The 22,718-nt window shown below is 32.1% G+C and overlaps 2 protein-coding genes and 1 non-coding gene across 4 annotated transcripts; all 3 read left to right on the top strand.

Moving 5' to 3' along the window:
• Positions 1-327: 327 nt before the first annotated feature.
• LOC105176885 (glycolate oxidase) lies at positions 328-4,688 on the top strand. The gene is made up of 12 exons (XM_011099827.3): positions 328-607; positions 1,158-1,327; positions 1,460-1,584; positions 2,214-2,260; positions 2,459-2,536; positions 2,659-2,783; positions 2,880-2,946; positions 3,039-3,101; positions 3,322-3,391; positions 3,471-3,571; positions 3,640-3,744; positions 4,297-4,688. Exons 2-12 carry the CDS (start codon positions 1,188-1,190, stop codon positions 4,489-4,491), a joined length of 1,116 nt encoding a protein of 371 aa, XP_011098129.1. The 5' UTR covers positions 328-607; positions 1,158-1,187; the 3' UTR covers positions 4,492-4,688.
• Positions 4,689-5,618: 930 nt separating this feature from the next.
• Positions 5,619-5,691, top strand: TRNAF-GAA (transfer RNA phenylalanine (anticodon GAA)). The gene has a single exon. It is a non-coding gene; the product is annotated as a tRNA-Phe (tRNA).
• A 2,289-nt stretch (positions 5,692-7,980) lies between these two features.
• On the top strand, positions 7,981-11,411 carry LOC105176884 (pyruvate dehydrogenase E1 component subunit beta-3, chloroplastic). 2 transcript variants are annotated; one of them, XM_011099824.3, is made up of 5 exons: positions 7,981-8,139; positions 8,246-8,373; positions 8,641-8,723; positions 8,856-8,896; positions 10,257-11,411. In XM_011099824.3, the coding sequence occupies exons 2-5, from the start codon at positions 8,277-8,279 to the stop codon at positions 11,227-11,229; spliced, it is 1,194 nt and encodes a 397-aa protein (XP_011098126.1). In that variant the 5' UTR covers positions 7,981-8,139; positions 8,246-8,276; the 3' UTR covers positions 11,230-11,411. The 2 variants fall into 2 exon arrangements, with proteins under 2 accessions (XP_011098126.1, XP_088733187.1); XM_088877061.1 differs by having other exon boundaries at positions 8,003-8,081.
• The last annotated feature ends 11,307 nt before the right edge of the window (positions 11,412-22,718 follow it).

The raw sequence follows: 22,718 nt of genomic DNA on the forward strand, positions 1-22,718 counted from the left end.
AAGTTTTCAATAGAAATGAGCTTTGTCGCATACATGACATTTCAAGAGTCTCTCTTTGCATAGACTGTAGAGGACAGGGACTCCCTGATCCATCACCACCCTTCTCCTCAAGCATCCTGTTATCCAAATGGAAAATCACAAAAAGACAGAATAGTGCCACAATCTGAAAGTGCTCAACCATATCAATATCACAAAATTATTCCCGTAAATGCAATATTGAGTACTGTGTGAATATTACTTATATTATATATATATATATAATTTTCATGCAATTCTTGAAAAGTTTTGCCTGTAGAGGGGAAGATAACGAAGAGAGTCTGTGAAACACACAAGAAGCATGTGGCAGAGAGCAACCCAGTTGCCCCTGATCGGATGTGGTTTGGAATTCCAACCTCCAAACGCTCATCCTCAATTTTGCGCCACTCCCTTCATCATCCCTACCCTTTTTGTCTTCATCCTATCTTTTCTCTAGATTTCTCGTTTATTTATCTATTATTTTGTCAGTATTTTTCTTGGTTCACACTCTTTCAAGTTTATCTACTAGCAGTACTAGTAGTCCTTCCACTCCTCTTTCTTGCATGCACTCTCATTAATCTTGAGCCTCAAGGTCTGCTCTCTCTCTCTCTCTCTCTCTCTCTCTCTCTCTCTCTCTCTCTCTCTCTCTGACACAAGATTTGATTTTTGAATTGTGGGTTCTACTTGAATTGGGTATTTGTTTAGAAGGTAGGAAGATTTGATTCTTGAAACGATTAAGTGAACTCAATGTACCCATGTAGGATTAGTTGGATTGAAACTCTGTGCAATTGCTGTAGTTGCTTTTTGATTGACTTAATTAGTTCTTTTTGAAGGATTGATAATGCTTTGTCTGTGTTGCTGGCCATGATCAGATTATAGTTCATAGTAAATTAAGCTTGATGTTCATTTTCCCTGATGGTATGAGACATGACTTTATCGGTTTCTTTTGATTCAACTGCTTCTAAGTTTATTTACAAAGATAAAAGCTCTAGTTTGTTGATAAACCGTTGTTTTGGTTCATGTAAAAACCTCTCGTTCTTCGTGTTCAAGTGTGTTATGCAGTAATATTGAGCTTAAAGAATAATAGATTATAGATGATCTGATATGTGTTTCCCCTTTCCTGATTTGGTCAAGATTTTCAGGGGGGACTTGTGAAAAATCAATCACCAGAGATGGCGGAGGTAACAAATGTCACCGAGTATCAGGCTATTGCCAAGGAAAAATTGCCGAAAATGGTCTACGACTACTATGCATCAGGTGCAGAGGATCAGTGGACTCTGGCTGAGAACAGAAATGCATTCTCCAGGATTCTGTAAGTTGCTTCAAAACATGAATGTGGTTGATGTGATTATTTAAGGCTAGTTATTTGATATTTGATTGTTAGTTTAATTTCTTCTTGTTAAATGCTCATTCTTTCTAATGAAATATTCAAACGGATATGCAGGTTTAGGCCCCGTATTCTTATTGATGTGAGCAAGATTGACATGACTACCACTGTCTTAGGCTTCAAGATCTCGATGCCTATCATGATTGCACCATCTGCTATGCAGAAAATGGCTCACCCTGAGGGTTAGTATTGTCCGATTGACATAATTCTCTCCGTACTTGATGAATAAATTGAGTCTATCCGTGTTTCAAGTATCTGTGAATTACTTGTTGTGAACTTGCGGTTAAGTTCAAGATTATCAGAAGCCTTCAAACTTAAATCATGAAAGGGCACCTTAACAGACTCAGTTTCTTTTAACATAGCTCAAATCATGTTTACTACCAGAGAAGGTTCTTTGCTGAAACCCTGACAGTAGCATTCCGTTCTACTTTGTCTACTTCTCAGAGATACGTAATAATCTGACTTGGTTTAGCTCCGACTTTTAACTTGTAACATGCAAAGCCAGATACTATTTGTCATTTCATATTAGGTAAAACTTGTCATAATCCACTCACATAGTGGGAAGATGGTCCAACTATTGAAGTTCATCTTAAGCACTAGGTCTATAGCAGCATACTTGCTGAAATAACTTGGTAAGTGAGATCAATAGTGCCAATTTGATGCTCACTGTGATTATACTATACATCTGAATTATGATGGTATAATGATTGTTTGCCCTTTCTAAGATCAAATACTACCCCACTTGGTTTAGGAGTCAATATCTGTATTTATTTGTGAATGTGCTGATTAACGTGTATTATCTAATACGCAGGAGAATATGCAACAGCTAGAGCCGCATCAGCAGCTGGAACAATCATGGTTTGGTCACTTTCCTATTTCAGATTCTACTTAAATTTCCTGAACTAAAACTCTGAACACCAGGGCGGAGAAGTTATTGTGTTTTGTTTTGTAATAATAATAATGTCCAAATCATATTTTAATGCATATCCAACACTCATATAGTTTAGATGCAGAAATATGCATATGTTTGCTGATGCAGCATGAATTTTATCTCAGACACTGTCTTCATGGGCCACTTCCAGTGTTGAAGAAGTTGCTTCAACGGGACCTGGAATTCGATTCTTCCAGCTTTACGTGAGTTTGGATTCGAGATTTATAGTTTATTTTTAAACAAGACAATTCGTGATTTCGATACTGACATATTTATCCAAGACAGTCTGTCTGGTTTCTGAGTTATCATATTGAATTACATCCAGGTCTACAAGGACAGGAACGTTGTGGCTCAGCTTGTGAGGAGGGCTGAAAAGGCAGGTTTCAAGGCCATTGCACTTACTGTGGATACCCCAAGATTGGGACGCAGAGAGGCTGATATCAAGAACAGGTCTGGACTTCAATTCAACCGCATGTTATTAGATGCATTATAGCATGATAACATGATGCACCCTCAAAGAATATCTAATTTGCTCTAGTTATCCAGATTTGTTTTGCCACCATATTTGACATTGAAGAACTTTGAGGGCTTGGACCTTGGGAAGATGGATGAAGTAAGTGGTGCAAAGTCGTTAGTTGACTAGTCCACAAAACCTCTCTTAACATAAGGTTACAGATGGATTTTAACTCACATTTTATGGTTTAGGCTCAAGACTCTGGATTAGCTTCATATGTTGCGGGCCAAATTGATCGTACTTTGAGCTGGAAGGTAAACTCGCTCTAGAATATTTATGCTTAAAAGGTCTAACAAGTGATTTATAAAGTCGGCTGTTAATAGTCATGACGCATTTGCTCTGTTTCTTTCGCTGGTTGCCATTTCTGCAGGACTCAGAAGTTTTATGCTCTTTTACTGAAAACAATTGTACTTCCCTTTTCGTGGATTAAATACATAGATCTGAATGCTATCTTTCTACTTTGAGCATTGACAGGATGTTGAGTGGCTCCAGACAATTACCTCACTGCCAATCCTGGTGAAGGGTGTAATGACCGCTGAAGACAGTAAGACCTGCAACTAATGATCATTTTAACATATTTCATTGAAGTATAAAAATAAATGAATTTTCCTATGAATATGCAGCAAGGCTCGCCCTTCAGCATGGAGCTGCTGGTATTATTGTATCCAATCATGGTGCTCGCCAGCTTGATTACGTCTCTTCCACTATCATGGTTCTGGAAGAGGTATGCATATTCCAACTTGTACAAGTGTGTTATTAAGTTTGTCCTCCCTAATATCATTGTGATTTCAGGTCGTGAAAGCTGCACAAGGCCAAGTGCCGGTGTTCTTGGATGGAGGGGTTCGCCGTGGAACAGACGTCTTCAAGGCACTGGCACTAGGAGCTGCTGGCATCTTTGTAAGTATAACAAACCAACAAACTTTTGAGTAGCTTGAACCTTTCTTTACAGTGCAGATGAACTCAATCTCCAGTGTAACACTGAGAGCCTGTTTGCGAAGTTTGAAAAAAAAAGTTATTTTTAGCTTTTAACTAGAATTTTTGAGTATTTTGTAGCTTCTTATTCACTTAAATGGTGCTGAATTTAGAACTTACTTATCTACCAATCACTCAATTTTCAACTTAGAAGGTGGTTGGATGAGTTTATAAGCTTGACAGAACGTCTTGTAGGATGTTCTGGAGTTTATAAAATATTAATAGTGTTTGTTAAACTTTTTTAAAAAAAAAACTTATAAATTCAAACAATAAGATTTTATAGGCTTATAAGCTCTCTTAGAAAAAGTGACGAGTTATTAGTGTATCTGTAAATCAACAAACTCTTCCATCTTGTTCTGTCCAAAGACTCCAAACAATTTAGAAACATATTCTTAAAATAAGTTGTAAACTAAAATCATCTCGACACCCTCTTATGCGTGTTTTGCTGACTGAATCATTTTTGGCTACCGCTTCAAGATTGGGCGACCGGTGGTTTTCTCGCTGGCTGCTGAAGGAGAAGCCGGCGTTAGAAAAGTACTCCAGATGTTGCGCGACGAGTTTGAGCTCACTATGGCATTGAACGGCTGTTGTTCACTCCGTCAGATCACCCGTAATCACATCATGACCGAGTGGGAAGCTACTCGGACTTTTGCAGCTAACAGCAGGTTATAGAGCTGTGCAATCAGACATGGACGAGCGCTGCTGCAAGCTACGGCAGATAATGTCGAAAGCATCAGATGCTATGTTTCTCAAGAGCCCATCTCTGTCTATTTACTCATTTTTACATATGTTGTGAAAACGATAAACTTTTGAATGATGATGGACCTATATATATTTTTCATAAATGGCCATGCTTTGGCTTCTGTGTATATTTCTTTACTATACCCAACAGCATGCTTGATTTCAAGATATCTGCATTATGTGATGCATGTTTCTAAGCTGGCAGACGGTGTTTGGGTGAACTTATAAACTTTTTAAAATATTTTACACGACAAATTATAATGATTCTTTATGATATTTGATATAATTACGAATACCATCTCTTTGTTTGAAAAATTATAAATATCCGTTTAATATTTAACGAAATTGTGTAATTCTTGAATGAAAGCATGAAGTTGTCAACTGTCTTTTTTATTGTATTTTTTTTTCCTAAAAAATTTATAAAAAAAAATAAAACAAGGTGGATGAAAAAATGTTAATAACTATAAATAAAAATTATTCAATTAAAAAATTTTAAAAATAAATAAAATTACAATTTTTAATCCACAAGGTCATTTTAGTCAGTTCACCATAAAAAATAGATGCAAACCTACCAGATTTGTGCTAATTGTTAGACGGACATTATAATCAGGGGAATATTGATAATTTTTCAAATAACAATAGGGTATTTGTAATCATGTTAAATTTCCAGGAAAGGTTGTTGTAATTTATGCTATTTTACAAGATGCTACAGGGTGTTTGGCAATTTTTTATGGAAAAGATAAGAAAATAAGATTTTAAGAGCCTATAAGCTCTTTTAGAAAAAATAAGGAGTGGCCCACTTATTTATGAAATTTTAACAAAATCCTAAAACTTAATTAATTTGTCATTATTAATATTTTATAAGCTCAATAATCTTATTTATGAACTTATTTTTAAAATAAAATATAATATTTTATACGCTCTAAAAATATTTTATAAGATGTACGAACTTATAAAATCCTTTAAATAATTAGCCTACCATCCTCAAAAGCATACATGTGATTTTCTAAAATGTTTGAATTAAGTGTATTAAATAAAAGTATGACTTGTGAACAATTGCGGGGATAGCTCAGTTGGGAGAGCGTCAGACTGAAGATCTGAAGGTCACGTGTTCGATCCACGTTCACCGCATATGTTTAGTGCTTATAGAATTTGATTTTAATTTCATAATAATGAATTTTATATTTCTAACAACACTATTATTTTGTGAAATTATCAATAACAAAAATTAGTGACAAACTAAAAGCAATTAGTAACATACGTACAACATTGACTTAATTATGTAATTAACCATAAAAACATACAATTTTAGTTATGTAATTTATTGAGGGTGGTATTTTTTATCCTGTACGAATTGAGTTTCGCAATTTAGTTTTGTTAGTTCAAAAAATTAGTAATCTTCATCCTTCTCGGGCCACTTTAGTAAAAAAAAATTGTATGTGACTTGCACATGATTCAATTAATTGCAACTTTAATCCTTAACTTATGGGGCATTAGCATTTTTAGTCCTATAAATTAGGGAAATTGATATTTTTTATCCTGCATGAATTTATATACAGGAGTAAAATTACAATTTAAATCAATTTGTACAGAACTAAAAATGTCTTCCCCTAAGATAAGGAACAAAATTGCAATTTTTTCTAATTATCTAGAATGACAATTTTATACAATTTCTATCAATAATAATTATACCGTGGCAAAATTAAAATTATTGTTATTTATTATATTTTCAGTGATAACTTTAAAATTGCTACTTGATATTTTATCACTAATATTTATTTTATTGTAATTAATTCAGTTTTGACCAAATACCCTTTTTTTTTGTGTTTTAACTTTTTTAATTACTAAGATATTTGTTGGTTAGAAAATCTCATTTATTTTAAGTTAATAATTTAATTTGTATTTATTACAAAATCATCTATAGAATACTTTATCTTCAAAATTATTACCTATCTATATATATAAAAGGCAAATCTCATTGTTACTCCCTCATCTCTTCTTTTTGCCTTATTTTAGTCCCTCATCTTTTAAAATACTCCTTAGTGATCCCTCATCTTTTTATCGAGAGGAGGAGGCTTGTTTAGCTAGTCTTCGGCCCTATCGGCTGGAAGAATGCCCCCTCGAGACTCGGGAAGACAAGTTAAGTGATAAGTTCTAGCATATTTGGAGGAGATCTCTCAAATATCGACCATTGGAACTCTATTCCCCAAGAAGATGAGCCTTCTCCGAGGATATACTTTGTATATTTTTAGGGGGTAGTTACAAAGAGTTGAACAATCCTCTTAGATTATCCGGCCTTTTTGGTAGTCATACAATCCTCACTTCTCCAAGATGTCTGAATAGCATCCTTCCATATATGCATATGAATGTATTGTCATCTAGGTGGTTGTCATGACAGCCTCTTCTGTTGGTTTCGATCTAGCCATAAAAAATTTCTTTTAGGACTGCCACTTGACAAATCCCCTCGAGGGATCTGTGCCAGAAGTTTACTTCTTTTTGGGGTGCATGCATCCTTTAGGCCTCTATTGTGCCTTTTTCGGATTGGACTCTTCTTTAAGCAGTGCACATTTTTTAAGCATCAAAATCGAATAAAAACTTATAACTAAAAAAAATAATAGTTAAAACTATATAACTTAAATAATTATTTGATTAACAAGCTTACAGTAATAAACCCAGAGTCCTAAATAATAGCAAGTAAAATAAAAACTTAAATAAACTTAAGAATAAATAAATAGTATTAACAATTTAATCTATTAAACATTTAGAAGTAAACTAATAAAGATAATAGTTTTATAATTTCAAGAATTTTAAAAACCTACAAGTATAGTCAATTTAAAAAAAATAAAATAAAAATTATATGTCATGCATTATTAAAAAATTGGCCAAGTTAGGCCAACCCATTAATCGGGACCCGGCGTTCCCGAGTTACTAGGCTGGGTATTGGGTCGATCCCAACCAAACCTGCGCCAGACCAGCCATCTTTTTATTGGGTCAATTCAATCTTTGGTTGGGCCAACCCAGCCTGTCCACTAGGCATCTTGAAGCATAACTTAGTAGTTTGAGTCCACTCCTATTGGACTTGAATACTATAGACTTGAACGTGAATTTGTTTCTTCACAGACATACTTGAATATATTTTTGCCCAATTGATATATTCATAATAAAAGAATAATCATGTAGTTTATCTTAGACCAATCCATCATAAATGTATAAGACCCAAATTTAATACAAGTTTATTGCGAATTTATTATTTCAAACGCTTGTAAATTCCAAATTTATTATAATCTTCAATTTAAAATTCAACTCTTAGTTAATTTATTTTAAATTTTTAATTAATAATTTAATTTCAAAATTTTGATAACAATATTTAATATTTTCTTTTTAAATATGAGCATTAATTTCATTGCCTCCAAAGCAAAAAGAGAAGGATGGTGAAGTTAGTTGGCAAACAGTTGTGTCATGGCATTGAGTGACACTTGAAACGAAGGAGAAAAAGAGAAAAACGAGTGAATTCCTCTTTGGTATCATCGCCATTGCTGTATTTCTCCTTCGACTGAGAATTCCTCCTCATTCACATCTGTATCTCCGTCTCTCCTCTTTCTCCTTTCTCTCTCTTATATAACCATTTTCTGCTCTAACCCATCTCCCATTTCTCTCTCCCTCTCTCTCTCTCTCGCGCGCGCAGAGACACATTTGGTGTATAGACAGAGGATTTGATGGCTGCCATGCTGCAATCTGTTAGAGTGGCATCGGCCTCATTTCACTTGCCGGATCCCAGTAAATTGCCGGTCTTCTCTGTTTGCACTCTCCCAGGTTCCTTTCTTGTCTTCGTTTGTTACTTTTTTAATTTATTGTGAGCAGTTTTTGAATTGTGGTTTTGGGAATATCTAGAATTGGTTGGAATAGATTGAAAGATTTGATTTTTACTTATTTTAGTGGGGGCCATATCTTACAAAATTATTGCGGAATACTGTGTGATTAAGCTTATTGTCAGTGGGCTGCTTTTTCTGTTTGGAATTTCCACTTCGTTTTTAAGTACCCGACGTGCCTATTTATTTGTTTCTTCTTTGGTTTCATCAGTTATTAGATCTGAGAGAAGCTCAAGTTTGGATCCGATTCATGGAACTCGCAGGACACGAAAGGTCATTACCAAAGCGGTCGCGGTCAGTGATCTGTTTTACCTCCGAATAGTTTTTTTTTTTCTTCTTTGTATTTCTTTCTTTATTTGTTCATGTGCTAGTATTTGTGTATCCAAGATTTATGATTATGTTTTTCTGTATCTTTGGGGTATCCAGGCACCGGCTGAAAATTCTGCCACAGCTGCTTCAAAGCCAGGGTAAAATTCCGAAATCTTAACTGTGATCACATTAGTGTACTTTTTTATGCATGAACATCCACTTCTTTGGCAGTATATTGCACACCTGACATGGTTATCTGAGATCTTAGCTGTTGGTATGGTTGCTGTTGGAGATACTGTCTGAAATGCCGTATTCCTGTGAGTCTTATTGTCAGGTGTGGCATAATGGTCGAATAACCAATTTGATGTGAGGATAGTCAACAAATCAGGGAAACTGCATTTTTATAGGAGCTGGACTTTGAGATAGTGCGCTTTCGAGCAGCTCTGTTAATTAGTGAAAAGACATAGGGACTATGAGTACACTGAATTTATATTACCATCTTATGTTTACTGCACCTGAACTAGCTTACCAGAGTTCTAATGTTTAACAATCATTAATATAGAAGACCAAAAAGTGAGGTTCATGATCCAAAAAGTATATGGACTTTGAGTAACATGACTTCTACGATCTCTGCGGTTACTGAAAGCATTAGGAACTATGCATAATTCTCCGATCATTGTTAACATTGTAATATAGACCAACACCAGCTAATTAAAGCAACTTCTGTAAGTTTATCTTGAAACGATTAAGGAATCAAAGTAATTGATGGGAAGAGCTCCAGATGGAAACTGAGAGCTGTTAGCATAACATGCCAACAATTAGTTTGTTTACGCGCAGAAAACTTGTTAATGAGATTAAGCTTAAATTATACGAAGATGAAATATCAAGTCCAGACAGTTAGTTTGTTTTTATAGAGGCTGAGGTTCGGCGGAAAAGAAGAAATTAAGGAAAAAAAATAATTTTTACAGATTAAAGATCAGAACCTACTAACGACAATGAAAGTTATACGAATTTTACTGAACAATAGGAAAAGTGAAATTTGTCCATGGTAGCGTGGTGTTCGCACACTGTTTCAGGTTCTTTCTGGTTAGAATTAGGATTCCGGTCCAATGATACTCCTAAAATACCAGATATTCAATATACAGTTCCTAGGGTATAAAGAAAGTGAATTGTGTAAATTCCTGTGGCTCCCTTTCAATTTAATTGATCTGTAAAAGCTTAAGAAAAAAATTTCTCGTAATTGTTGAAAGAACTGTTAGCTTGAAAGGACTGTTGGTGAGGCTGTACACAAGTAATTTGAATATTTTTTCTTCTAAAACAAGTTGTTTTTGCTAGAAGGTAGACATTAAGAGACATAAACAGTACTCTTTTGATTGTGAAAGAAGACTCTATGAAATACAATCAAGTATGTATACTCTTAAGTATGACATGCCTCTCACATGTAAATTATTCTATTCTTTGCTTTTAACTCATGATTGGAATACTTGAAACATCTTATATAACTGGTTAATATTCCAGACATGAACTGTTGCTATTTGAAGCGCTAAGAGAAGGACTAGAAGAAGAAATGGACAGAGATCCTCGAGTTTGTGTCGTGGGTGAAGATGTGGGCCACTATGGAGGTTCATACAAGGTCACCAAGGGCCTAGCTCAGAAGTTCGGGGATCTACGGGTGCTTGATACCCCCATTGCTGAGAATTCTTTTACAGGCATGGCTATTGGGGCAGCCATGACGGGTCTAAGACCAGTTGTTGAAGGCATGAACATGGGATTTCTTCTACTGGCATTCAACCAAATATCTGACAACTGTGGTATGTTACACTACACCTCAGGTGGCCAGTTCACAATTCCAACAGTGATCCGAGGACCAGGAGGAGTTGGACGCCAACTGGGGGCAGAGCATTCACAGAGGCTTGAGTCCTATTTTCAGTCAATTCCTGGAATACAGATGGTTGCCTGTTCAACCCCATACAACGCTAAGGGTCTTATGAAAGCTGCCATCCGCAGTGAGAACCCAGTGGTGCTTTTCGAGCACGTGCTTCTTTACAACCTCAAGGAGAGAATTCCTGATGAAGAATATGTATTATCACTGGAAGAGGCAGAGATGGTGAGGCCTGGCGAGCATGTTACAATCTTAACATATTCTCGGATGAGATACCATGTCATGCAGGCTGCCAAGACCCTAGTCAACAAAGGTTATGATCCCGAAGTTATTGACATTCGGTCTTTGAAACCTTTTGATCTTTACACCATTGGGAATTCTGTGAAGAAAACACACCGGGTGCTTATCGTTGAGGAATGCATGCGAACAGGGGGTATTGGGGCCAGCCTTACGGCAGCAATAAATGAGAATTTCCATGATTATTTGGACGCTCCAATTGTTTGCCTCTCCTCACAGGATGTGCCTACTCCTTATGCTGGGACATTGGAAGAATGGACAGTTGTTCAACCTGCACAGATTGTAGCTGCTGTTGAACAGCTCTGCCAATAGCTTCCCAGCAGTAGTGGGAGATCAAGGTCAAGGTCTAGTTTGAATCCTCACTTCTTTCCTTTTTGCTACTGTTTCAGCCATATTGTTTTGTATCAGAATCATGTTGTATTTGTGCTTTTGAATCTTCTTGGATCTATGGTTTTACCAAGTCATTATTAATTGGAGAATTGAGTTAGTTAAAATATTGTCAACATTTCATAGCCTTGCTTGTGAACATGCCATATAGAAGAAACTGGGTAGCATCATACATATAATCAAACAACATTTGTTTGTGCTCTGGATTCAAGATTGTTATCTGCAGGTGGTTGCTAAAATACATACAAGTTGCCCCCTTTTGCTAAAACCCAAATGATTTATATGAGAGATGACAACAATATGATTAATAAGATTTGAAAGTCTCTTACTACCATTAAGATATCATTTATCCAGTATATGCTTTTAGTTATGTACAATTATCAGGCCTATCATGGTTGTTATTATATTTAGATCTATACATATCACTGAAGTGAACCATTTATGTAATACAAACAATGTGTTCTCGTCTCGCACACTAACTGAAAGGATACGTGACTGACTTCTCTCCTTGTTAAGTTCTCACACTGACTGGACTAACTTCCTCTCTTTTCCTTTAATTCTTGTGCATATTGTCACTTCTCTACCTGATGTAGTAAAACCAGAACTTAGTTCTTTTTACGATGAACAATAAAGTGTGTTTTTGAGGGGGCTGACACTAGAATTAGTTCCTGTTACCACCTCTTGGAAACTTATAGAATCTTTTGCCATCAATTGGTGATGATATCTTTACTAGGTTCACTGCATACTTTTCTGTACAGCTCATTCATTTGGTGCTTGGACAATACTTGCTTGATGGTGCTAAAGATTTTTACTGGTTCTTTACTTTTCCCCTGTGTTTACTAAATGCTCAATACTAAGTTCTTCTTACATGAATTTCATGACAAGTAGGATTTGCAAGTTCTGTTCTGAAGCACTGCAATTCTGCTTTCAACATTTGTTTTAGTTCAAAGGCTGCATTTGCCATGTTGATTGCTTATATTTGTTCAGATGCCTACATATATGAATTTCTCCATGTATAATTTTCTTTGCAGTATTTACAAATACGCTTAGGGTAAATTACAACTACCGCCTGTGAGGTTTGGCATAATTATAAATATTTTATTCGATGATTGGAAAATTACAAATACCCTCCTAATTTTAACATTCTATTAGCCTCCATTAGGTTTTCATCCAATTTTTGTAGTGAACTGATCATAATGCACTTTTGGATTATACGTTATAATTATATATATTTTTTAGAAATTTTCAAATATATTTTTATGGACTAATATGTCCTATCGAATATTTACTTTACCCACCTTCAAAATTTTTTTTTTAACTTTTTTCCAAATGATCTTTTTTTTTTTAAAAAAAAAATATCAACAAGGGTGAAATAGTAATTTTCAGTTCACCGTCTAAGGGCTTTATAATTATTTTCCATTTGAGGAGAGTATTTGTAAATTTTTCAAATAATAATGAGTTCGAATCCAATGCAGGACGTAGAACTCATCATTTTATATGGGTCTATTTTGAGCTGATGATAGTTGGTTTATAATTTTTGATCCAGTGGCAATTAGGCTTAATCATAAATCACTAGTGGTGATGGTTATTATATTTGTTTAATTGAATGAAAAAGGAGAAATAGACAATCAATAGCTGATAAAAATCAATATAAATTTTGGGTAAATTACAACGATCTTTCTTTGAGTTTGGCATAATTACGAATACCCTTCATTATTTAAAAATTATCAATATTTCAAATTTTAACGACTGTCTAACAAATTAATCCTATCCGTTAGGTTTTCATCAATTTTTATGGTGAATTGACCAAAATGCCCTTGTGGATTAGAAAATATAGTTTCTTTTTACGGACTAACTGGATAATTTTTTTATAATTTTTAAAAAGAATTCATCCATTCTGTTCGATTATTTTATAAGTTTTTAATTATTTTTTTTAAAAAAATACAATAAGAGCAAAATTGACAATTTCATACATCCATCCGAGGATTACATAATTTCATCAAACATCTGGAAGTATTTGTAATTTTTTAAATAATGAAGGGGTATTCGTTATTATGTCAAATCTCATGGGAGGGCGTTGTAATTTACCCTTAAAATAAATAAACTTTAATATGTGTCAATAGGAAATTATTAATTAACTAAAAATATGGTTATTTGTGGAGATAAAAAGTATAGTTAATGGCATTTTAGAAGACCCATATTTTACCAATTTGGTTAGTTATTACAGCAGTATTTTTCTTAATATAATATTTAGTAATTTGTAGTACACGCAGTGTGTATGTGTAATTCTTTCGTATTATTTAAAATACAATATTTATAATATTTTATTATTTAATAAAGAATAATTAAATAATAAATTAATATTAAATTTATAGAAAAAATGGTGATAAAAAATAATGATATAATATTATAAAGGAAAAAATGCATGAAAATAAATATATAAAAAAAAATAACTACAAAAAGAGAGTGGGAAAGTAGGAAATTTGATAAATGAATAAGAAAATTAAACTAAATATTAAAAATTATTAAATAGCAGACCAGAAAAAAAGTGAGATACAAAAGGATGTTCTTCTTTAAAAGTAAAGTATTAGTTGTACGTGACACATTCGATGCATGTACACAAAATATTAAAAAAATAAATAATTAAATATTATTTACTATTTTTTGGTATGAATGTACTTGATTGATTTTTTCCTAAATGAAGACAAATGAATAATATTAAAATGTAACAAGAGAGAAAACAACTTTTGAGAGAAAATGATAATATAAAAAGGATTCTAATAAAAATTAAATAACTTTAAAAGAGAATTTTGAAGCAGAAGAAAGAGAAAAAATATTAGTTAAAAACAAATAACTAATTAAAAAATATAATTTTTATCATTCGTAGATAGTGGAGAAATGTCAAAGTTAGTGAATCAAAAGAAAATGACAGACCACGACACCCGAAAGGTGTTGGTCAATAATTATATAGTAAAGCCAATGAGATTAAAACACTTGACTTTAAGGTTATGGGTTCGAATCCTATCAATGAGTAAGATGCTATTCTAGGTTAGATCACTTCTCAATAAGGCACACTACAAGCCCACAGTCAGCCCAGCTAAATTGTCTCATATAAGGAGGACAAGGTACTACTAGGTTTGTAAATAATTCGAGTCGCATCCAATATATCATTGTTTAATTTTATTTTTATTATTATCGAGCTTTAAAAATTATATTTAAATTTAATTTGATTACTAATTTAATTGAATTCAAACGAGTTTTAATTGAATCAAACACGAGTCGAGTTTAAGTAATTTAATATTTTTAAATATATTTTATTATTTTTTCACTAATAGAATCGAGTTCGAGCCGAGCTCAAAAGTTACCGAACAAGAAATTTTGTTAAGATTCAGTTTATTAAGTACAATAAATTGAGTTCAAATTAGTTTTTATTGATCGATTTCAATTAAATATCAAAATAGTTTGATTATTTTTTCAACCCTACACACCAGACAAACACGGTAGTAGTTAGTCAGAGAAACCAACTAGAATCTAGAGGCATTCTTGACCTCTTTCCAACACTTAAGCCCCGTTTACTTTGATGCATAGGCTCGTATAAGAAAAAATAATATATATTAATACAAGATTTACTTTGATATATGAAGGCCCGATATAAAGGTAAAGCTCTATAGTGATCGCTGTTGAATTAGGATAATTCGTCCCACCTTTGGAGGTGGGATAACTTATCCCAAATAATATTTCCAAGCCGGCCCTCAACTCAAATGACAATTGTACCCTCGTTTTTTGCTGAAAAACTTACCTTCCTCCCACCTACTTTTCTTAGACATTATTCACTCATTTCCAAACATTTTTGTTTTCACCCTCTCGAAAATTCTCCGTTTACACTTGACCTCACTTCTATTATGGTTTGGATGAATAATGCAGATTAACAAAAAAAATTATATAAATTTTTAATTTTGCCCTTTGTTTAACATTCCTATGTATATTCTTGTACTTATAAATAAATAAATGTAATATTTATATATTGAGTGGGGTTAACATTATCACATTTTTCTCTTTATAAGTACAAAATTATAACACGTGAGTGTTAAATGAGGGATAAAATTGAAAATATATATAATTATTTCGCTAGAATCAGTAACTTTTGTTCAAACTCTAACGAAAGAGGGTTTGATGCAAACAGTGAATTTTCAAAAGAAGTGTAAATATAATTTTAAAAAAAAAGTATAATTTCACAATTTAGAAAGGATTTAAATGTAATTATCCTAAAAATGATCACTTTTCCAAAGATAGAAACTCCCTAAAAAAGTGACCTTAAATTATAGCATGAAAATTTGTGCATGACACATGCAATGATGTCAAGCATCACTACATGATGAATCAAATGATGCTGATGTGGACTTGGATCGACCAATGGGAGAGGGACACGCATTAAGTGTTATCAAAAGGTCCCTCAATATTGGTCCCTCTAAAGTGCAAACAAAGTTTTTGTCTCTTGCATTAATATTTTTGTGCATAAAATTATGGTGCAGAGTGAGTTCAAGTTGTTTGGGCTGAAAATGTCACATGTCATTGTGGCTTTTGGGGATTTCAGCTTTCCTCAAAGGCCAACTTTGTCTTCTGCCCGTTTTTGGATGTGGGGTTGTAAGAACAACAAAATAAACCAACGGATGATGAAATCGTTGTTATCTCTTTAGATTTGATGTAATTATATAAATTTTTTTATAATTTTAAAAATTATATTTAATAATTTTAATATTTACTTTTGTTAGTTAAAATTTATTGAATTTATTGATATTAATTTTAAAAATTAAATAAAAGTTCATATTTATCTCGATTGACTTATTACTACTTATTGCAGGTTAAATAATTTTTTTTTTGGATAAAGTTTACATGAATACATCTTGAGGTAAATTACACCGACACCCACATAAGGGGTATATTTGTAAAGAATTTGTATAATTAGTCTTGATTTCAAGAATCATTAATGTAATTTAGTTTCGCTAAGACGGTGAAAATTATTTTTTTAAAAGAAAAACACACACAATATTAATATCTTAGTTTTGTTGATTAATAGAAGGTGGGAATTCATAATTTAAATTTTTTATTTCAATTTGGAATCATAAAAATGTATAACTAATGTTAAGAACATATTTAAAAGATGTCTTCAGTAGGTGGAATATTATGTTATGTAAAATAGAGGACAAAATGTTATTGAGTTTGAAAATTCATTCCATTCAAGATTCACCACAAAAAAGAAAATATTAACAACAAACAATTAAATAACAATGTTAAAATTTTGCATAATTATTTATAGGAAAAAGTATTATTTTAGTCCGCCAAGTATGCCTAATTTTAATTTTAGTCCGATAACGATGTCCATTTTTGTTTAGATCCAGTAATTTACGAAATTGCTTATTTTTAGTCTTTTGACAGATTTTTGGACAATTTTACCTCTATGAGTGCATATGGACTAAAACTGTATTTCACAAGTTGCATAGGGGTAAAATTGTTCGAAAATCTGCCAGAGGACTAAAAGTAAGCAATTTCGTAAGTTATTGGACCTAAACAAAAATGGACATAGTTATCGAACTAAAATTAAAATTAGGCATACTTAGCGGACTAAAATATTACTTTTTCAATTATCTATATTAAGTAACCAAAAATTTTATTTTGTCATTACAAAGATTTATATAGATAATAGTTAAGTAGATATAACTATTAATTAAAAAATGGCATAAATTTATTGTTATAGATAATTAATCGCATATTTATAAATAACAATATATATAGTGACAATAAAATATAATTATCACTATATATAAATATACTACTAATTATCTATAGTGACAACTTAATACATAATACTTGTCATTGATATTTATATTATGACAAAACCAAAATCATGGTAACCATTTCAGACCTATCTCTTGAATACTTTATCGTTATTACTAGTTTTCATTGTACTGATTTTTCATTGGTCGATTATTTCTTTTATATGTATTTCATAGTAATAAAAACACTCATGCACTTTTGGTCTCCTAATTTAGCTCATTTAATATTTTCGTCTTTTATCTTTTTAATGTAATATTTTGGTCTTATATCTTTTTAATTTTTGACATTCCAATCCTTGTTTTCGCTGGAGTTCACTCTTCTCGCTGAAAAAATGCATTTTCATTTTACGTGAACTTTTTCAAAATTGGAGCTACTATTCCTACTGGCCCATTTTGCCAGCATTTTTCATCCTTTAATTTTTTTAGAGTAGCATTTTGGTTATGCATCATTTTTAACTTTTGCAATTTCAATCCCTTTTTGATTGGAGTTCACGCTTCTCGCTGGTGGAGGTGATTCCGATTAAAAAAATTAAATTATAAAAATTAAAAAAATATAGAACCAAAAAGCAACTATAAAAAGTTAACGAGCAAAAATATTTAATGACCTACATTAATATAGGACCAAAAATACTGTAAAAACTTGGACAGAGCGTAAATATATCAAATATACTAGTCTAATATCCAGAATTATGAATTAAAATACCTAACTAAGTGGGTTTCCTACACTTGTTTCCATTTGTTGCTGCAAATAATGTGGCAAGTATTTAATATCCAAAGTCAGGTAGAAGCTCTACAAAACATATATATATATATATATATATACATGATTTTGTAATTAAAAACAGAAAAAAGTATTATTTTAATCCGCTAAGTATGCCTAATTTTAATTTTAGTCCGATAACTATGTCTATTTTGGTTCAGGTCCAGTAACTTACAAAATTACTTACTTTTAATCCTCTGACAGATTTTCAGACAATTTTACCCCTATGAGTGCATATGGACTAAAACTGCCTTTCAAATATGCACTCATAGGGGTAAAATTGTCCGAAAATCTGTCAGAGGACTAAAAGTAAGTAATTTCGTAAGTTACTGAACCTGAACAAAAATAGACATAGTTATCGGACTAAAATTAAAATTAGGTATATTTAGCGGATTAAAATAATACTTTTCCCATTATAAACATATAGTCTCCAAGAACATCTTTCTATGGCCCTTTCATGTCTCTTGAGCCCAAGTTTGTGACATTTCTTTAATGAATTTCAGACAAAATGCCTTTCATTAGTGTACTAAACTTTCTTGGAAATGCCTCAGCCTTGAGTTGTTTTTTTATGACAAAACCTCATCAACAACAAATATTACATACGTCTTTAAGATCGGCTCATTTAAAGCCACTCATTCTGGGTATGTGATGTCAGATTAGGATGTATGAACACGAACACGATACGATATAGATAGAACGATACGAAAAAATATAATAAAATTAAGACACGATATGAAACTGGCACGGCTATATACAATTAATATATATTATTATTATATATTCTCAATTTCTCATAAAATTAAAATGTGCCATATGAAAATATCAAGGTAAATATAAAATAAGCATGTCTTACATCTACATTTTTAACCAAATGTGGCTTTAAACATATACATAATCGGTTTATTTTAAAAAGTTTGCAATTAAACTTTTATAATAATTCAAATTAGTTTAATCATCATGAAAATATCTCGAATTCTTGGTAATTTCATCCCAAAACTTTTAGTTTGAGAGGAGTGAATTAACTTTTTATTTTTTTATTAAGCCTAAAATTCTTTTTTTGTTAAAGACAACTCAAAACTTTTTAAAATTATAAAAATAGCCCTAAACATGTCCAAAATGTGTCGAACACGCCTACAAAATGTTTTGGCGTGTCCAACGCCATTTTTATATTCAATATGTATCTGACACTAAATCGAGTAATTTTTTAGAATGACTGTGCATTATAAATGTGATACGTAATAACCTTTGACGGATTCATATGTGGTTTTCTTTTTTTGGTTGAGGTTAGTTTTAGTACCAACATACACAGGTAGGATGATGTTTTTTTAAGGAACATTTAAGTAATTTCACCTGCCTCTGTTGCCAAATTATATCCTTTCATATCTCTTCTTCTAAACATGATTGTTGGAGCTTATTTTTGTGACTTCATAGTTACATATATGTATTATATATATATATATATATCTATATTTTATTATTAAGGGAGACAGGTATTTTGGCGTCTTAATTTTTTTATCTGCCATTTTATATATTTTCTATTATTTAATTTGATTTCTTTTAATTTATTTATCTAACTTCCCACTTCCCCATTATCTTTCAATACTTATTTTTTTATGCATCTATTTTTGACATAATTCTTTTTTAAATTCTATATTAATATTGTTTTGTACATATTTTATTAAATAATAAATACTTTATTTTAAGTGATATTATAAATTTGCACACACATAAGGCACAACTTGGTTTGCATTATGAAAATTTACAAAAATATCCTTAATATTTCTTATTCAAATATTCCCATAATTATTTTATTCAGGATATAGTAACTACCAACCTCTAGCTTCTTCTAATTTTGAGTTTTTTGCTTTAAATATTTATATTATTATAATTTTATTTCTTGCAGCTAATAGAATAACAAATATATTTTACTTAATATTTTTTTTACCAAATAAATAAATATTTTTCTTTATTTAGTTTTAAATTTTTCACAAACATCAAATCTGCTCGGCTCCCCGTATAAACTTGTACTGAGCATTTGTCCCACACGATAACGGGTGTTACACTTTTGATCCCACAGTTTACCGACTTAGTCCATTTGGTCCCATAGTCTAAAAAATTGTAGCATTTGAGACAAAAGAAGCTATAACTTTTTATCCTATTGGACCAAATGTGCCACAGTTTTTTATCTTATGGAACAAAAAATGCTACATAATTTTCTATCCTATGAGATCAAATATGTTAAGCCCATATAAGTTATAACTATGAGATCAAAATTGCAACACTGTTTATCGTGTTAGACCAAAAATACAATTTTCCCCAATACTATTTGATTACACCATTTTATACACATCCAACTGCTCATATACCCACCCATCTGAGCAGTACCTAAACAGGTGACGTGAAGTATCCCACTCCCATCAGATCATGTGATGACTTGAGGCTATGTTTTTGGATTGAGGGGTTTGCTATTTTCTTGCAAAGCTGAAGACCTGGGGCGAATATCCTGGGAACTATACTTAGAAAATTGCGAGATGTGCATGGCTGAAAATCCCTCAACCTGCCTCTCCGCCCAATTTCTCGTGGTGATGCAGCTTACCCGCTTTTGCCTCGAGCTTTATGAGGGCAATTTCTTTTGATAAGGGTAAATTACCAAAAGATCAAAATGCCCTTCTTTTTTAAGAAATTTGCAGTAAAGGGCATGATCTGTGCATGAAGGTGCGGGTCGGGTCGTGACCCAATCCAATTGACCCACCCGCTCTGAGGATCGTTAGATCACCCGACACACGGACCACCAGATGATGCCACGTGGTAAGTTCCTATAAGGTACCGTACATTATAAATACCAACATTTATAAATATTTATAGGCAAGTACATTTATCATATTTTCTTGATCTTACTCGCCCTCTGTTGATCGCTTTCGACCTCATTTTTCTAACTTAAACATCAAAGGACCTTAGTTGGGGGCTACCCGACAAACCTAACGTTTGTTCTGTTATCAGTATTCACTCGTGGGAAGTTCAAAAAAGGGATTCAACGACCCGATCTCAGGGTACCAGATCTAGCCACCCGACCCCATCATCTTTTTTCTTGTAAAAAAAAATCCATTGAATTTTAGGTTGATATTGTTCGACAGATTTGCTTATTAGAAGAAGGTCGAGTCATAATTCCAGAGTTTGAGCCAGTAACGGTCATGTGGGCTGCAGGAACAAGGAACAGGTTAACTGCGACAAACCCTCACGTAAAAATATTAATAGACAAAAGAGAAAAGTAGAATCCCCTTAATTTCAAGAAAGCGGGTGAAGTGGCAACTTAATGCATGAGATGATGAGGTTTTTCTCTTTTCTTAGGAGGCAATTTTGCCCGAGGATCAAAGCTAGTTACCTAACTCCTTTAATGTGTAACCTATTATGGACTAATAATATTTTAGCTTAATGGTTAAGATTAAAATTTTATGAATAAATTTAAAATTATGGGTTCGAGTCTCACTGGAAGTGTGGATGTTTGTCTCACTTATGTAAGTTACTATAATTTATTTATTTATGTTAGTCACATTGATATATTGCTCGGTTTATCGAGATATTAATATAATCATATATATATATCATTTATTTAAAATATTAAAACAAAAATGAGTTGCCTGACATATTGGTAGATACAGGAATTTATAAAGAGGAATTCTTAGAAGGAAGGAGAATTTTAGAAAGAGATAAAATGTGGTTAGGAAGTCGAGGAGATCGTCTCTGTGATTATAATATAAATTAGTAAGTGTGACACAGTTTATGTATTTGGATAACTTTTAAAGATATTAATATAAAATATTTATATGAATTGTATTATTAAGTTTTGTAATTTATAAAGGTATCTAAAAATATATATTAAGATAATAAATTAATGTAAATATTTTGATTTATAAAAAAAATTGACAAACAAAGATAATAAATAATGCTGGAAAATAAATAACCCCCAAAAGATAGTTATGAAAAGCTACAATAAATGGAGAAGTTAAGAAATAATTATTTAATTAATTTAAAAAATTATAAATAAATTATCATACCAAAATTAAGTGAGACACTAAAAAGGTACTTTCACTTTAATATATCATATGGATTTTAAATAATTATATTTTGAAGATTGACCCAAATGTGACATTTATTATTATTTTTATTTATGTATATTATTCCTTGCTACAACAGTACATTAAACTCAAATACTAATTTAATATACCAATATTTGCGAATCAACCACCATGTTCAATTTAAAAATGGACTATTAATCATACCTACATTCACGAAGCTTTAATTCACAATCTCGTAGTTAGGAAACTCAGTCTGTCCCCCAAACAAGGCCTTATTGCGAAAATGTGACATTTATGTATTAGTTGGAGAATGTGAAATCTAGTTAAAATGCAAAAGGGATTGGATTGTCATTTTTTTTTGGGGGGATATGGTGGGATTTGATTGTCTTAGTAGTTGTGGGTTTTGAATCAGCAGCACTCACCAGTTTGGGCAGTATTCTTAACTAGGAAACAGTAATTAATGTCAATAATTAACAATCATATTATGATAAGCTATCAGAATATTGTTTATTAAGTGATAAAATTGAATATTAAGATAAGCTGCAAATTAAAAGGTATTTGTTTAATTAATCTCCCTAGATAGTATGTAATTGATGAAATAATATTTTCCATTTTGAGACCTAACTCTGTGTCTTTTTATGGAGTGTTTGTAATATTTTTTATTTTAGGGTGGGAATAAGATGTAGAGAAATTTGTTAGTTAAGTAATAGTAAAAGTCGAGAGTGTTTGAAATAAAAGTTAGAA

Source organism: Sesamum indicum, linkage group LG13 (genome assembly GCF_026168435.1).
Source record: "Sesamum indicum cultivar Baizhima isolate 11 linkage group LG13, ASM2616843v1, whole genome shotgun sequence".
NCBI classification, from domain to species: domain Eukaryota; kingdom Viridiplantae; phylum Streptophyta; class Magnoliopsida; order Lamiales; family Pedaliaceae; genus Sesamum; species Sesamum indicum.